This window comes from Bremia lactucae, linkage group LG10 (genome assembly GCF_004359215.1).
Source record: "Bremia lactucae strain SF5 linkage group LG10, whole genome shotgun sequence".
Lineage (NCBI taxonomy): Eukaryota > Oomycota > Peronosporomycetes > Peronosporales > Peronosporaceae > Bremia > Bremia lactucae.
Genome location: NC_090619.1, coordinates 63590 through 80437, shown reverse-complemented (window position 1 = coordinate 80437; position 16848 = coordinate 63590). Strand labels below are relative to the sequence as shown.

The following is a 16848-nucleotide window of genomic DNA, read 5'->3' as shown; positions in this document are numbered from 1 at the left end:
TATGCTACCCATTTGTTTGACAACTCTGAACTTAGGGGTAGCTTCAGAGTCCGCGTCAGTAGGGCATTCCGCCCCTACTGCGCTCCTGCATTTCCCGACCCATCAGTAATCGATGCAGAACTCATGCGTCTCGCACGCTGATTCTTGTCATCACCCTTTTGGAAGGGAGTCCTCTTGCTGGGCGTCTTCGCCCCAGCAGGGACCCTGGCATAGCAGCGAGCCATCACATGGCCGCGCTTGCCGCATTTATAGCAGACAACTTCTGCATCGCCCAACTCCATGGCAGTGGAATATGTCCTCTCGGCCGACGGCTTATACCAAGCTGTCGCCGAGGAACTGTTGTAGGATTGCTCCTCAACTAAGGCAATATGAATTGCCTCTTCCATCGTCGACGGCACCTTTCTGAAAGTTGGGGCGCTTACTGCTGTGAACGGGATATCCTTTTCACGCACAAGGACCTGTGATAGTGGAAAATTACGTCTGCGATCGCGGGCATCAGACTATTGATTATCGTTGAACAAGAGATTTCTATACGCCACCAGGAAGCCCGCAAAAGTGCGTCCTCAGTCAATTCTAAAAGCAAAAGGGAAACCGATTTGTCGACTCCTTTTTAAATGTACAATTTAATAACATGACAAACCTTTTACCTATTTTCCAACGTTGCCGATCACACAAAGCAAGGGCAACCGCTGGTGATGCACATCAAGCAAGTAGTAATGTGTGGCTTTCGTAGCTATAAGGATCAAGTGGCGGTAGAACCCTTTAGCATGCAACATAATGTAGTGATTGGGCGCAATGGCACGGGCAAGTCCAATTTCTTTAACGCCATTCGTTTCGGACTCCTGACGTCCCGCTTCGCCAATTTGCGCCCTGAGGAGCGTCAGGCGCTGCTACATGAAGGATCAGGTAAGCATGTCATGTCGGCGTATGTGGAGATAATCTTTGACAACAGCGATGGGCGTCTACCCGTGGACGACTCGGAGGTAGCTCTAAGACGTACTATTGGCGTCAAAAAGGACGAGTTTTTTCTTAACCGCAAGCACATTACCAAAAGCGATGTGGTGCATTTGCTTGAAAGCGCGGGATTTTCACGCTCAAATCCATATTATATCGTGCAGCAAGGTAAAGTTAATGCTTTGGCAGTCATGCGGGAGCGAGAGCGACTCGATCTACTTAAGGAGGTGGCAGGCACGAAAGTGTATGAGGACCAGCGAGTCAAGTCACTTAAGATCTTACAGGAGACGCAGTCGCAGCGAGATAAAATCCAGGAGGTTGTGAGATACATTGAAGAGAGACTAGCGGAGCTCGAAGAGGAGAAGGAGGAGTTGAAAGATTACCAGCAACTCGATCGAGAACAGCGCGCTCTAGAGTATACTATGCATGAAATGGAGCTACATAAAGCACGAGAAGAGATTGAAGCCCTTGAGAAGCAACGGCAACACGAAAGTGCCCGGTCTACAGATTTGCATGAAAAGCTCTTGTCCGTCCGAAGTGAGATGAGTCGAATTGTAAGTGACCATCAGAGGAAAAAACGTGATTTGGTACAGCTAATGGAGGAACGAAATGGTCGAGAAGATGAACGAAAAGGGCTGATGGAAGCCAGATTCAAGCTGGAGATGGAAGTGGAGGAGCTGAAAGAGAAAATTCGATCGGACAATGTGCAGCGGTCGGCTGTTTCCAAGGAGGCAGAAGTAGTCAAGTGCAAGATTGAAACAGTACGCTCACAACTAAGCACTGAGATTCTCCCTGCGCTGCATCAAGCAGAGCAAAAATATGATCAAATAGGACGTAATCTCGAAGACTGTAAAGCGCAGTCGGAGCACTTAGTTGCCAAACAGAGTCGCAAAAATCAATTTCACACCCAGCAACAGCGTGACGACTATCTGCAACGTGAAATTCAAGACATTGAAAGCCTTACGCGCCGAAAAGAATTAGACACGGCGACATTGCAGCATTCTATAGAAGGCTTGGCAAAGTCCATTGAGGCGTCTGAGCGAACGCTTGAGCGACAAACGCAAAAGCTACATGAACACCGCCACCACGTGGATGCTACGGGAGCCGAAATTTTGCAGCTGAAAGAGCAGCGCAACATTTTGAATGAAGAACGCAAAGAAAAGTGGCGGCAAGAGAATCAAGTTTCGTACGCTTTGCGCGAGCTGAAGAAAAAAGTGAGCGATGGAGAGAACGCTTTACAGAGTACAATGGCGTATGACGTCCGTCGCGGTTTGCAGGCAGTGCGAGAGATGCAAGGCCGCATACGAGGGATCTATGGACCGCTAATTGATTTGGTGAGACCTGTGGATGAGCGCTATTGTATCGCAGCGGATGAGGCCGCAGGCGGCGCCCTCTTTCATGTTGTCGTGGATACAGATGACACGGCGGCGGCTCTTATGCGGGAACTGGAGAAGAAGAATTTGGGTCGGCTCACTTTTTTACCTCTAAATCGTCTAAAACTGAAGGAGTGCTTTGAATATCCTAGGAATGAAGACGTTGTTGCACTAGTAGAGAAGCTGGAATATCCTACAGAGGTTCGAAAAGGTGTTATGGCAGTATTTGGGAAGAAATTGGTGTGCCGGGATTTGGACACGTGCGTTCGATATGCAGAGCAGACCAACATGGACTGCCTGACGTTGGATGGTGATATGGTGCATCGTCGTGGTGCACTGAATGGTGGCTTCAAAGATCCTCGACGATCTCGGACCCGAGCGATGATGGAAGTGAAGCAGGCGCAGCTGGAACTGGAAATGATGACGGGCAGAGCGCAAAGAGTGACAGCAGATGCTCAGCAAGCAGATCAGCGGGTGACTGGTGTAATTAGCAAAATTCAAAAACTCGAGGCTGATAAACACCGTGCTATATCCGTTCACGAGCGCCTGTGTGACGAAATAGCACGATGTAAAAATAAAAGCCTTACCGACAAAGAGAATCTAGCGCAAAGAAAGCGGAATTATGAGCTCCAAAGCAGAGAGCTTCAGGCTTTAGCTGCGAAAGTCATGTCACTTCGTTCGGAGCTTCTGCTTCCGATGCAAGACACCTTGACAACTGACGAGCAGCAATTGCTGCACGCTCTGTCGTCCAAAATATCTATCCTTGAGGTAGAAGAACGATATCAAATACAGCGACTGGATGAGATTCGTTCGCAGGAAGAAGGTATTAAGACGATCCTTGAGGAAAACCTCGTACGACGGAAAAACGAATTGGCGCGACAACTTGGAGAAGGTATTGAAGAGCTGGTGATTAGCGAGCGGGAAGAAAACCTGAAGGCCAAGCAAATTGACTTAGACGATGCCTCTCGTTTGGTGACGGACAACACGTCGTCGCTCAAAGACCTTGAGCAAAAGATCGAGGCATTGCAGCAGGTCATTGGAGAAGGGAAAGCTTTAGTAGACACTTTGAACGCAGATGATGTGTCACTGAGCGATCAAATACTACAGGAGGCTCGGCAAGCAGAAAGTGTCGTAAGTAAGCGCAGTCGTTTGCTGAAAAAGCGTGACGATATCACGCGAGATATTCGAGACCTAGGAACGCTGCCCACCACTGAGCTCGATAGGTTCAAGGAACTGCCACTTTCAGAAGTAATTAAGCAGCTCAAGCGCCGAAATGAAAAATTGCAGAAGTACAGTCACGTGAATAAAAAGGCGCTAGATCAATACTTGAGCTTTAACGAGCAGCGTGCGAGGCTTTTGGAACGAAAAAACGAAATTGACGACGCGTATAGCTCGATTGAAGACCTGATTGACGTTCTAGATAAGCGAAAAGATGAAGCTATTTTACGTACGTTTAAAGGCGTAGCTGGCTTCTTTTCGGAGGTATTTCGAGAGTTGGTACCAACAGGCGATGGTAAGATGATAATGATTGGTGCCGATCCGAGCCAGATTAGTAGTGCAGATGGCGGCGATTCATCACGCAAGTCAAATGTCGAAACGTACTCTGGCGTTCAGATAAAGGTAAATTTTCGCGGAGAGGGTGACTCGTATTTAATGCAGCAGCTTTCCGGGGGCCAGAAAGCTCTGGTGGCTCTTGCTTTTATTTTTGCGATTCAGCGAGTGGATCCAGCTCCTTTTTACCTATTTGATGAGATCGACCAGGCCTTAGATTCTACCCACCGAGCTGCTGTTGCGGCGTTGATTCATCGCCAAGCACACTCGAAAGAAAACCCAGCTCAGGTGAGCACGATCGAAATTTACCTTTGAGCTCTTATTTCTTTAACCGTGTTGTGTGGCATCATTTGCAGTTTATCACATCGACATTTCGTCCTGAATTGGTAAATATTGCTGACAAATGTTACGGCATCGGCCACCAGAACAAGATTAGCAACGTCTACTCGATGACAAAAGAGGAGTCTTTGGACTTTATTTCCAACATCATGACGGAGGAGGAGGGCGTGAAAGGGTCGTGAGGTACTTCCTCCTCAATGAGCTATTTCTTGTTTCACCAAGATGCAGCAGGTTTTATTTCACCAACAAGCGCTTTAAAAATTCTATCAGGTATCATTAGCTAAACGAACACGCTTGCCAGATTTCCGTAGACCCAATGCGTCGCGTTCGCGAACCTGCTTCGAGTTGAAGGCCTGCTTAAGAATTTCTAGTTTTTGCTCCGTCACAGGCCACTTGATGCACGCTTTAGGGTTTTGCCAGAAAAATACACTTGTGTCAAATGATGCGATGCGCCAGCGAGTCTTTCGAATCTGTTGTTTGCCCTCGCAATAGCCGTGTTTCTTTTGCGGAATGAGTAGATGCCTCTGATTATATCGACTGGAGTTTAATTGTTGCCATCCCTGTAAACCAAACCGACTCAGAATTTCCTGTGCAAAGTTGTCAACAATTCAATCAAGGAGTCATCGTCACCTCAGTCTTCTGCCACGAGGGAATGATGATGATAAACGCTAGAGGTCCATCGGCAACATTGAGAAGCGCCGACATGTGGTCTGCCATTAACTTAATCACTTTAGGAATAAATGGCGGGTTGGCTTCAAAGCAGCTTCACACACAAAACGCCAAGTGTAAGCCATTTCACCACCACAAATAGAAATTAATAATTGTTGCGTACCCCGAGCGAGGAGAGAAGTGGAAAAAGCTGCCTACGCTTCCAAATACATAATCCGTATCAAGGAAGGCACTACAAAACCGCGAGTAGCGGCAATTGAGCGGTGACGCGAAGCACTCCATGTCGCAATCAAATTCTTTCAGTAGCACGTCAAAACACTCCTCGTAAAGCGCAGCCTACAGCACTACGGCCATTAGAGTTTGCATCGTCAATCCAAATCTAATTCACTTCCGGCACCTGAGTTCCTCCTCCATTCAGCGTGTCATACCGCAGCAGCATGCAGAATAGCGCTCTCTCGAATTCGTGTTGGTCCTTTGGTGCCATGCTTGATCCGTCACAAATAAGTCCTTGCTTCCTAGCATACATTTCGCGCAGCTTAACGTAATGGCGCACACTGAGCTTCACAACAACGTGGCCGTACGTCAGGTGGCACATACTGTCTTCACTTATAACCTTTTGAACCTTTCGTTTCTTGCCGCTTACAAATTCCTGATGATTAAATTTGTGCAGCATCCGCTCCGATTCGTGCATGAGCTCCTTGCATTTTTTGGTAGCCCCAGACTTGGTGGCTCCAGCCTTACGAAGTTCCTCAAAGAGACCACTGTAATCACTGCCTGCATGAGGAATCAATGGGTCCTGCTCATTGCCTGTGAGTTTTGAGATTATTTGCCAAGTCTCAAAGGCCGAGGAAGTCAGCTTATTAATGCCTAGGTCCTCACTCGCGCGCCGAATTTTGTTGCACAATGCACGTATCGTCTGCTGACGAGCAACCTCTTTCGCCAAACTCACAACTCGAGCTGCAGCAGCGTTATCAATCTTGCAGGAGGCAGAATCTACCAGCGGCTCCACCATTGGATTCCAGATGCCTGACAATGACGTTGATGACGGTTCACGCTCACGCTTCTCGGACATTGATTTAAAAATCAAGTTTCTTGTCTTGCTCGTATTCGTTATAGTATAAGAGTTTAGCGACGCGTTGCCTGTGGACGCAGCCATAGACTCAAGGATAGCAGACAGCGCGTCCGACATAGTGTTTAATGGTGTGTGTTAACTTTCTAGCTATAATTCTTTCGAATTCAGGTAAACCACACGCATTTCGCTATTAAAAGTTGGTTAGCGGTCATGAATGCGAATCAGCTGTTTGCGGAAGACGTGGTGTTTTTTCCATTCGTCGAAGGTAATCAAGAGACAATTGCACTTGTGAAGTCGCATGGAGGCGTTGTGGTTGATGATTCCGAGGCTTCCAGTAAACCTATAACTGTAGTGTTTCTGTCCACACCAACCCAGGACGATACGCTCAATCTCTTGATCGCGCGCTTTGCCAAGGCTGAAATCCTGCACACTCAATGGATTTATGATAGTATCAAAACGAATGCGCGGCTTGCAACGAATTCCTACCGCCTTAGGGAGTTCGAATCATCCACGTTTAAGCGACAGAAGGTTACCGCTTTAAGTGCTGCTTATTTTGCTGTTAGGGATACAAAAGAGACGACCACTGCAGCGCTTCCAGAACCCCATTTAAGACCGTGGAAAATACTTAAAAAGTCGTTGTACGTGTTGGATGCACGCGCGGAGCAGCATCAAGGAAATGCGGCGGCAAATACCTATAAAATCGCGGGTTTTGATCTTGACGGGACACTTATTGTTACCAAGAGTGGCGCTGTGCATGCCAAAGCAATAGACGACTGGAAGTTATTTCACGCAACGCTAGTTAGAGATAAATTAATTAGTTTGGCAAAGAAAGGGTACACGTTGTGTATCTTTTCGAACCAGAATGGCATTGCTAAAGGACACGTGACGGCTGCCGAAGTGCAGGTTTGTTAATGCAAACTTGATTTTCTCAAAGCCATATATTGATTGACCTTGTGGCGATACAATAGAGAAAAATTGAGGCAATTATCGGACGTCTGAAGCTGCCACTTCTGGTCTTTTTAGGTACAGCAGACGATATGATGCGAAAACCGCGTATAGGCGCTTGGCACGAAATGGCTTCTTTGCTAAGCGGCAAGGGCGAGGAATGTATTGACAAAGACACAAGCTTTTATTGTGGCGACGCAGCAGGGCGGCCGAAGATACCTGGGCGTGCCAAAGACTTTGCCGCGACAGATTACAAATTTGCTCTCAATGCCGAAATACCTTTCTTTACACCCGAGCATTTGTTTCTGGGAAGTAAGCAGCGTATACATACGCAATTTGACACGTGGGATCTTGGCTTTGAACCGAAATTAATTAAATTTAATCATAGCAAGGGTGCGCATTGTTAAGGCATAAGTCCGTTCAAGACGAATTGATTATGTATGTTTTTGTTTTTAAGAGCCAGTGCTGGACCCCATTGGAGCGCAAGCTGCAAAACCTGGCCAAGAAATGATTATTCTTGTAGGCTCTCCAGCATCTGGGAAGTCATTCTTTGCATCAAATTATTTGAGCTCGTACGTCGCTGTGAGCCAAGACGAGTTGCGTACAAAAATTAAATGCAAAATTAAATGTCTGGATGCAATCGAAAAAAAAGAAAGTGTGGTAATTGACGATACAAATCGCGACCCACGGTCAAGAAATCTATGGATTGCGATTGCAAAAGACAAGGTACATTGACAAGATCCCGTATTTTGCTACAGTTTACTTTTTTAACCGATTATTTACGGTCGGTCAGAATTTGCCCGTCCGGTGTTTCGTAATGGACGTTAATAAACCGCTTTCAATGCATTTAAACACGTTCAGAGCATTAACGAAGCAGAAAAATGTACCCCTCGTTGCCATTCACGGTTTCTACAAAAATTACGTCGTGCCAACGGTAAAGGAAGATATTTTGCAGAATGACGCTTAGTTGCGATATTGACATGCATTGCACGTAGGTTAAAGAGGGGTTTGTAGAAGTGATAAAAGTGCAGTTTCAAATTGACTGCAACATTTCCAATGAGCACAAAGCGCTTCTACGCTCCTATATTTGAGCCGTTGTGGCAGAAAAATTTTGCTATTAAGAAATTGTGATGGACTTTTCCTAGTCTTGGACATTTGAATGCAAACAAAGCGTCTCATTTTTATTCATGCATCTAGTTTCTGTACGAGCAAGGAGCCGAAGGAACTAAAATTATCGAAATTGAGGTTGGACTTATTATTAGGGGCATGGACGCAGTCAACGAAAATCGAAATTTTGCAGCAAAACACAAAAATGGACGTCAATAGTTTTTGCCATGCTAGCCTCGTAAAAATATTACGATGGGAAAATTGTAGTGAACGCTAACATCCAATATCCAGAAAATATGCGATTTTGATCTCGAAATAGGTCCATAACCACAAAAAATACAATTTGTAGAGATACCAATCATAGGTTGTTATCGAAAGAAGGTAAGTTGCTTCGGGACTACTTCAAAGAGTGATTTTTTTGGCTTCAACAACATTGCAAGAAGCAAAGTATTACGATTCAGCTGAAACAGCTGATTCTTTTGTGCGTGCTATTGAGTTGATGGTATTAATTCGCAAGAAGATGCTTCCACACAAGCTTTATCGATTGTTATATTTAAGAATAAGACGGTATTCCGAGAGACCCGCTCATATTCGAGTGTACATGACACTGGAAGATTATCATCATTGCTCGCTTAGCAATTCTGGATAAACACGCGATGTATTGCTGATTATTACATCAGTTGCGTGCTTGTAGCTTGCCAGTGGCGCGAAAGCTTTGATGCAATCGCGTCATTGCACAGTCTCGTGCTTGTCAAGAACCTGAAATGCACTAATAGCATGGACCGGCGGCAGAGATGATGATTTAAGTGGCAAAGCATTTGGCTGAACTCCCAACGCTTGCTGCCAATATCCTCATATTTGCAATCATCGGCTGTCGACGTGCTTATTCGCGCACTTACGATTATGACAAGATTTGCAGCATCTTTTAGTTTCATAACTTCCTTTGCAGCGGCATTAATGCTATCATTTAAGTATCGTGGGTCGATGGACAAGGAAATCGACGCAACATCGAGGCCGTCGTGAGTCGACCAAACAAGAAGCTGTCACCTATAGCGTGAACGTACTGCTAGTATGTTCTTGTTGAGTCGAATCGGACTGCCTTGCTCTCGAACTGTATCAATTTAAGGGGAAGGTTATTTATGTTACCTTCAGTAACGTAAATAACCTTTTCCTTAATTTGATACCATATCACTGAACCTGTCTAATGTTTTAACAATTGTGGACGAGCAGACGAGCACACACCGGCATTCCTGAATTCGACCAGCAATTTTAGACCTTCAAAAGGCGTATGCGATCGGTAATAAGAATCGTGAAGTCTTTTAAGCTTCGACAATCGATGACGCAGCGGACGAAGCAGCAAGCGTTTGATGAATAATTAATGTTTTGTTTAACAAAGGCTATGAGAAGAGTTTCCGTTTTGTGAGTCTTAATGCATTAAGTTAGCAACCAAAATCGATTTTCAGTGTATACCATTTTTCTCTTCCTTAACAGATGTGTGACAAAGGGTTGCAAAGCAAAACTAATGATGCAGCGAGGGTTTGACAATAAAGAGAAAAATCTAATAAAAAAAAATATTCTTGTCTAGAATCTGATCTGAATGATACAAAGATAGCAAAAGTTGCGTGAACATCAACAAGAAAAGCGAAACTAATATCTCTAATTTCAAAAAAACAAATCGAATCCAAGCAATCGCCTGAAGTGCAGTCAAATCAGTGGACTCACTTTATAAGCCAAGACGAGTATTGAGAACGCACAGCTGCTCTGCCGGAATCGACTACCACGAAATGTTTGATCAAGCAATATCTCGAGACGGCCAGCAACTTTCACTATTAAGGCTTAGCGACGAAAGCAGCAGGCCGAATCATCGTACACACGATCAGTATTTCTGTTTGCAGTAGCCTGGATCAGCACATCTGTACACGTCAGGAGGTCTCTCGATTCTAAGTAGGGCAGCTATTCCCCGAAACTGGCGAGAGCAGCGGGTTTGATCAAATGATTAAGTCAAAAACATCTTCGATGAAGACTAGAATACACAACTTGTTGCTCAATTCCACAGCTGCAATTGAAGACGACACTAAGTCGTGGTGCATTTTAATAATTGTCTTCATTGATTCATTCTAACATGCATAATATCACGAGAAAAATGTTAAACGCCAGAATGGTGAAACGCTCGTCGTCGACCTCATCTTCTTATGACGATAACATTGCTAAAATTCCGCCTCCATAATCGGGTGTCTCTTATCTGCTGCAAAGGCTACAGCACCTCGACTCGAGCTCTGCGATAGAACTTCGTGTTTCGCAACATCACTCGTTCCACTCGGGTCACGCATGTTGGCGCTGGGGCTGTTGGGTATTACTGCTGCGTTACGAAGCGATGGGGCTCGCGATATAACCATCTTTTCAACGCGAACAAGATCCTGTTCTCGTTCCTCACTACTTGAATTTGAGCTGCCACTTGGCTTTTTCATTGGCGCTCGCTCGCGGGATATGGTAACCTCTACGCGCTCAAACTGTTCCGTCATCGTGGCTTCCAGCTTCAACAAACCTTCATGAAACTGCTGCGGAGAAATAGGTATCGAGTTTAGATGTCCGTTTTCAACAAATGATGACAATGGAGTACCCTCGCACTCCGCTGGAATCGATTTTTCGAGTTCCGAAGGCCGGTAAGCTTCATCAGAGTCTTCTTCATTGGAATAACGATTGGGTGTGAGGCTATTCGATGCTGGCGCAGGCCGCAACTCGGACACTAGATTTGTCACCTCGACAAGTGAATCGGGGTCCTCACAAAAATAGGTGAAATCTTTGAAAGTAGGGTCCTGTACTGGAGGAGCTGCTTTGTCACGGCTACCTCGGCTTGACACGAGCGACAAAAAACCCTTTGACTTGGCTGCTGTCTTATCGGTCGGTGACTGCACCTCCCTATGCACGTCCAAATCTGTAAATTCTGCATCCACGTACTCCACGTCAAGAGGCGACGATAGCTTGGGTTTCCATGGTGGCGTAATTTGCTTCTTTAGCAACAAATCCCAATCAATTCCACGAAAGAATGGATGCTCAAGGATATCGCTGATTCTTGTACCAAGACGCTTGGTCGGATCTTTTTGCAAGAAACTTCGTAGAATCGACTTGAGTTCGTCCGAAAGTTGGGGCTTCGTGGGAAAGACTAATGGATCATTCTGAATCTTGTGGTACATCTTTTCGATGTTGTTGTCATAAAAGGGGGAATTGCCCACACTCATCTCGTACAGCAAAATGCCGAGGCTCCACCAATCTGCTGCTTTTCCATATGAGCGCTTTGCTTTGGGAAGGAGAAGCTCCGGCGCGGTGTACTGAGGCGATCCTGCCATCGTTTTCGCTCCTTTATACTCTGACACGTGTAGCTTGGCGAGACCAAAGTCCACAAGCGCAACGTGACCGTCAGCGTCTATCATCACATTTTCGGGTTTAATGTCACGGTAGAGAATGTCGTGTTGGTGCAAATGGTGGATACCCAGTACGAGCTCAGCCGTGTAAAAGTGCGCTCGATCCGATGGTATTCGGCAGCTAGAACCCTTGCTCATGTGGTGAAAAAGATCACCACCTCCGTAGTAATTCATTCCCAAAAAAAGCTTTGTTCGGCTCTGAAAAGCAATGCGCAATCCTGCAATGAACGGGTGATGAATGTTCTGCGCCACACGCATTTCGGTAAACGAGCTCTCAACGTCGTATTTTGTCATCTTGCTTTTTTCTAGAATTTTAAGGGCATAGATCTGTCCATCACTTTTCTTAACAGCATTCACGACGGTACCAAACCCGCCTTTACCAATGACATTGTAAACTGTAAAATCTTTCATAGAAATACTGAGTGAACGATTTGATCGAATGGACGCGTCAGATAACTCGGAGTACGGATTTTTTACTCCAAATGACTTCCAATTCCCCGTCGCGCTCGCGACATCCACGTCAACACGGAACCGTAATATGCGGCCGTATGGACCAAAGCGTATGCGATGCGACCACAATTGTGTAATGATAGCACCCGAGTGTTTACTCTTGAGAGTCTCGGACCCTTTGACCATCAGACTCTTTCCGTCGCCATCGAGCCCACATTCTTCCACCTTCATTTGAACCAGATCCACGTTACTTTGAAAGGCACCTAGAAAATGCAGCAAACCTTCGCGTCCAAAATAGTCGCCATTAAAGGGCGTGCTCTTTGGATATGACGAGGAGAAGACGAGGTCTTTATTAAAATATGACAGCAGTTCAGTTACAACGACTGCGTTGCCTCCCAACATACGTCTGTAGGCGTCGTACGCCTTGTCTGTGTGCATATCGGGTAGCGCTCCATTGCGGTACGTGCCGTACACAAGTTTGTTATTCTGGCGCATACTCACCATGTCAATCCCCGCCTAGACAAAAACACCGGCGATTTAGTATTCTTAGCCCTCTTCTTTACTTCATTTAAATGCCTCTTACCTCTAAAAAATGGACCCAAGTGAGCTGGTCAAAATGGGTGGGTACGCTGCAGTGAAAGACTTTTCCCTCTGTCGTCTCAAAGGAAAAGTCAAAGCCATGGCCATTCTTGGCCACTTTATCCACTTTGACGGACGCTACATTCACGCGGCCCTTCAAATGGCTACGATTGCGTGCGTCCACCTTGTTCTCGTAATCTGTTACAGGTCATTACAATCCAAGTGTCAATACCTTTTTTTGCGTTTTCCTTTTGTTTTTTAAACTTGACCACATACAGGACACGAGATTTCCTTCTAGTGTGAAAAAGCGCATTTTCCAATTCCTGACCAAGTGGCCCCGCTTTGTTACGTATCCCTCCCACTCCACAATGGGCAAATCGAGACTCTCAACAACGTGGTCCCCTCCATTCATCGATTCCGGTGGCGTGCTCTTGCTATCATTACGAGACCTTCGCATACTCGAGAAAAGCGATTTAGAATTCGCGCTACTGCTGCGGCCGTTTGTTTGTGACATCGTCGATAACGCTGTCGTACTAGCGGATAAGGACAAGTTGTTCGGCTTTAAAACTTGGCGTCGTCCGTCCAACGCGCTGCTGCTGCCCACGCGTCGACGCGAATCGTCCTTGAGATCAGTAATGTCCAAGCTTGCAGCGGGACGACTAAGCTCAGCACCCATGGCTGACAGCGAGGGAAATGAGACGAGAAAGAGGGTGGTCGTCCAGTCGCAGCGGAGGACAAGCGTGGGGAGTGCAAAAATGGAAAACGGCAGGTGGATGATCCTGAATCAGAAGTAGCACTGGACGCTGAACTAAATAGGGCTGCGGAAACTAATAATTTACTTACATAAAATATGGTAACAGCAAAATCTTCAGTGGCTGCTCTTGCCGATGAATCGTACTGTTTCTATGTACTGCGTCTGTAAAGCAGGATTTTCAGCTAAATTGAATGGTCTGATATTCTTAAAAAGCACATCGTGTCTTTATAATTGGTACACGCCACCTTTTCATCTTAATATATGGAGCATTGTACCGTGTGCCGTCAATTCAATCGACTGCTTGCTTGAATATTGATTTGTCTCACTACTATACTAAAGAACAATGCGCCAGATATCGCCATATTGAGCTTTTGTTCTATTACGCAGCGTAGTCAAATCGCCGCTCGTAAACGTGGCGCACCAAGAAAATAGTACCTTTTTACACAAGTTAACAGTTTGTGAAGCCCCTCTTGGCTTATGGGCTGCTTAAGAATCACACTGAATCTTAGATCTGCTTAAGAATCACACTGAATCTTAGATCAGACCTTAAACGGTGAGTAAGTAACGCGCTGACGACTTGTCAGTCAATAGCTCGCGGAATGTCAGATAATGGTAGAAGTTTTGTAAGCTTAGCCGGCGCATTGACGGCCGACGCTGAAAAAGAGTCAGAGAAAATCAGACCTTTCAATTGCAATTCTTAAAATAGTGAAATTGCATACCTCCGCGTAAGTACAGGTTATCAGCAATGAGGAATAAAGTGGTACGCTACATAATCAGCTCGATCCTACAAATGTGACGGGACAAAAACGCTATCCGTACACAAGATTTAATGTGGTAGATTAGGTTATCTTTATGTATTGTGGTCCCCATGACATTCTATCAGTTGTGAAATTTTATATCTTAATTAATCTTATTGTATCATTATGCAAGGTAGCTGCATCGATTCATTTAATTGTAATCTTACTATGCCGATGTACTCTGCATCATGTGATAGTCAAAGCTGCAATAGGCTCTAAGAAATTCAATCATCGTTTCTCAATTCGATTTGGTAACGGAAGGGTTGAATGTTGGCAATTAGTATGTATTTGTCAGCCAAACTACGTACGAAACAACAACAATCCCCTTCATTTGTTACATCCGGTGACTATCAACCAAACCCTGAGAAACTTGAGGCATTTTCAAAAGCCATCCTTAGGACTGGGCTACGATCCTTTTTTGCAGTAGGGAAGAATGGTTTGGTGAGACATTTTCATATAAGTTTATGAAGGCATTTTTTTATTAATTGAAAGCCCAGATGTGCCAATCATAGACAATAAGAAGGTGCAGTGCTTTTGTCAACTTTAGCCCAATAATTTGAAATTTTGCATCCATCTGTAAGTTGCTGGACCAAAACGACTAGTTGTTGTTAATAGAAAAGCTAAAATAATATATACACCTTGTTATTTGAGTTTGAACAAGCAAAAAAAAAGATAGCAACGAGCCAGAAGGCTTCCAAGCGTTTAATTGACTAATCATTGATATATCAGAACTCGGAACAATCTTTTCGAACATTATCCATTCGAGCCGTTTTAGCCTCACAAGATCTGATCTTTTCCAGGCGGCTAGTCGGAATCTTTTGTTGCTTTAGCTGCCTAGATAGATGAAATTGCCTTGAAAAATGCTGGTCGGATAAAAGCTTTTTCATGATACTGAAAAGCTTTCAGTATACCAGCTAGATTGTAACAAAAACAAAATACGAAGCTAATTCGTAAATACCAATCCGTTTGCAGATATACTTTAATGAGGTTGTGGCTTGTGGCTGCTGGAAACATTACTTTTGCATATGGACAAAGGTCCTCGTGGCTCGGAAACGCCAGCTCCACCAGAGACATTGTAGGAAAGATAAACAGAATAATATTCAGTCTGCAATTTGCTTTACCTAACTCGAGGGCGTGTAATTAGTCAGCTTTATATGTAGATATAATGAATTCAAGTGTAGCTTGTGATCCACACTTTTCGTAGTTGACTGTGTGACCTCCAAAGGCTCAAAGTTTGACTACTGATTGGGTGTGTGCTCTTTGAAGCACGCCAAACAGGCAGACTTCACTTAAGTGGTAGGCCGCACACTCGAACTGAGTGCCTACAAAGATGCTCATGTATTGATAATGCTATTATAAACTAAGCCCCATTGGTTGCATTAATATGAAACCGAAGCTGGTGTATTGCTTTGGAAGTACCGCATAGCTTGACAGTATATGCTAGCGTAATGGTGCTGTTCGGTATTAAGATTTCGTACTTTGTAAACGTCGTAGTCGTGATACCGAGCAAAACGGTAATATCTAAGACAACATCGTGTCAGATCTATAGATGTGGCCAGAGCGGCAAAATCAATTTCCATATGTTAAATATTAGCAATGAAGACGCGGCCATGTCTGTAACGGGATGTAACGTTACATGAAATTAACACTTAAAGGTTGTTAATTGATATATTATCTAAAAGGTAGATAATATTTGGAGGATATTACTTTATATAGTAATGTTCAGAAATCTTATCCATAAATAGGTATAAGCCGTTATATCTATTTATCCCGCAGACTAATCAGCTGTAAACGTAAACAAAGAGAGAGACAGATAAGATTTCAATTGCATGTTTAGTATTAGTTTATAATTAAGTTAGCATCAACAGATAGAAAGAAGAGATACTTAGTTATATTAATACAGTTTTCACTTAACCCTTTTTAAGCTAGTTGTCTTAAAGAGAAGTCTTCCTCTGCACATACTAGTGTACGTGAAGTGCGTAAGGCAGCACTCGCAACTGAAGCAGTGTGAAGTGGACTTGTACTGAAGCAGTTCAAGTCGTAGTGCCCCGTTACACCTGGTAGCACTTTGTAGTCCGTCCAAGATGGACATGTTAGATGACAGTGGGAATACTCAATACGTGAAAGCTACTCCTTTCTAAGTGATATAGAAAGGAGTGCGGTCGAACGAATGAGTTCGACCGTAGGAAACGATGCCATCTTGGCCATGCTGTCCGGTTTGGACAGAGATGTCCTCCATTCAGCCATCGCCAAGTTCATACAACATGAATTTGACGAGATGAAGGAGAAGTAGCCTTGCTGAATTAGCAAGGCTCTCAACAGGCAGAACTGTTGAGGTTACAACAGGTACTGACCCCTGTACCTCGGATGACGCACACTCGTCGTCCCGAAACTTTAAAGATTGACATCTCTAAGTATAGGGGAGTCGAAGAAAGCTCCCTCTTGAGATGGTTTGTCGAATTGGACAATGCCATAAGGGCTCGTCACATCGTCGACGAGTAAATGCGACTTGCTCAGTCAAACTTGGCAGGTCGTGCCAAAACTTGGGCACTAGGCCTTAAGTTGCGCGACCAATATGTCTTTGGGTCGCTAGAGGCATTTAAAGCCCGGCTCAAACAGACGTATGAACCGCCGAGGGCTGAGTTCAGAGCTCGACAGAGCTTCTGAAACTCAACAACTCAACGTGATGTTCACGCTTATGCCCAGCCCATACGACTCTTAGCGAGTTGTATCACGAACAACCCAGTTCATGAACAGACGCCGATTACGGTGTTCATGCAAGGTCTTACGGATGGTCCCGTAAAGACCCACCTATTCCGCTTGGAACTGGATACGC

The 16848-nt window shown here is 44.8% G+C and overlaps 5 protein-coding genes across 5 annotated transcripts; 3 read left to right on the top strand and 2 right to left on the bottom strand.

The window, feature by feature from the left end:
• Positions 1–695: 695 nt before the first annotated feature.
• Positions 696–4399, top strand: CCR75_006540 (uncharacterized protein; the record flags this gene model as incomplete). The annotated part of the gene is made up of 2 exons (XM_067964610.1): positions 696–4166; positions 4235–4399. The coding sequence occupies 2 exons, from the start codon at positions 696–698 to the stop codon at positions 4397–4399; spliced, it is 3636 nt and encodes a 1211-aa protein (XP_067814812.1).
• Positions 715–6075, bottom strand: CCR75_006541 (uncharacterized protein; the record flags this gene model as incomplete). Its single annotated transcript, XM_067964611.1, has 5 exons — positions 715–4163; positions 4232–4777; positions 4848–4980; positions 5050–5222; positions 5284–6075. 4 exons carry the CDS (start codon positions 6073–6075, stop codon positions 4484–4486), a joined length of 1392 nt encoding a protein of 463 aa, XP_067814813.1. The 3' UTR covers positions 715–4163; positions 4232–4483.
• On the top strand, positions 5431–5706 carry CCR75_006542 (uncharacterized protein; the record flags this gene model as incomplete). The annotated part of the gene is made up of 2 exons (XM_067964612.1): positions 5431–5463; positions 5557–5706. The coding sequence occupies 2 exons, from the start codon at positions 5431–5433 to the stop codon at positions 5704–5706; spliced, it is 183 nt and encodes a 60-aa protein (XP_067814814.1).
• On the top strand, positions 5909–8367 carry CCR75_006543 (uncharacterized protein; the record flags this gene model as incomplete). The annotated part of the gene is made up of 5 exons (XM_067964613.1): positions 5909–6001; positions 6127–6861; positions 6927–7296; positions 7361–7629; positions 7697–8367. 5 exons carry the CDS (start codon positions 5909–5911, stop codon positions 7868–7870), a joined length of 1641 nt encoding a protein of 546 aa, XP_067814815.1. The 3' UTR covers positions 7871–8367.
• A 1136-nt stretch (positions 8368–9503) lies between these two features.
• On the bottom strand, positions 9504–13227 carry CCR75_006544 (uncharacterized protein). Its single transcript, XM_067964614.1, has 3 exons — positions 12738–13227; positions 12466–12659; positions 9504–12398 (listed from the first exon to the last, which is right to left on the bottom strand). The coding sequence occupies exons 1-3, from the start codon at positions 13135–13137 to the stop codon at positions 10218–10220; spliced, it is 2775 nt and encodes a 924-aa protein (XP_067814816.1). The 5' UTR covers positions 13138–13227; the 3' UTR covers positions 9504–10217.
• Between the last annotated feature and the right edge of the window lie 3621 nt (positions 13228–16848).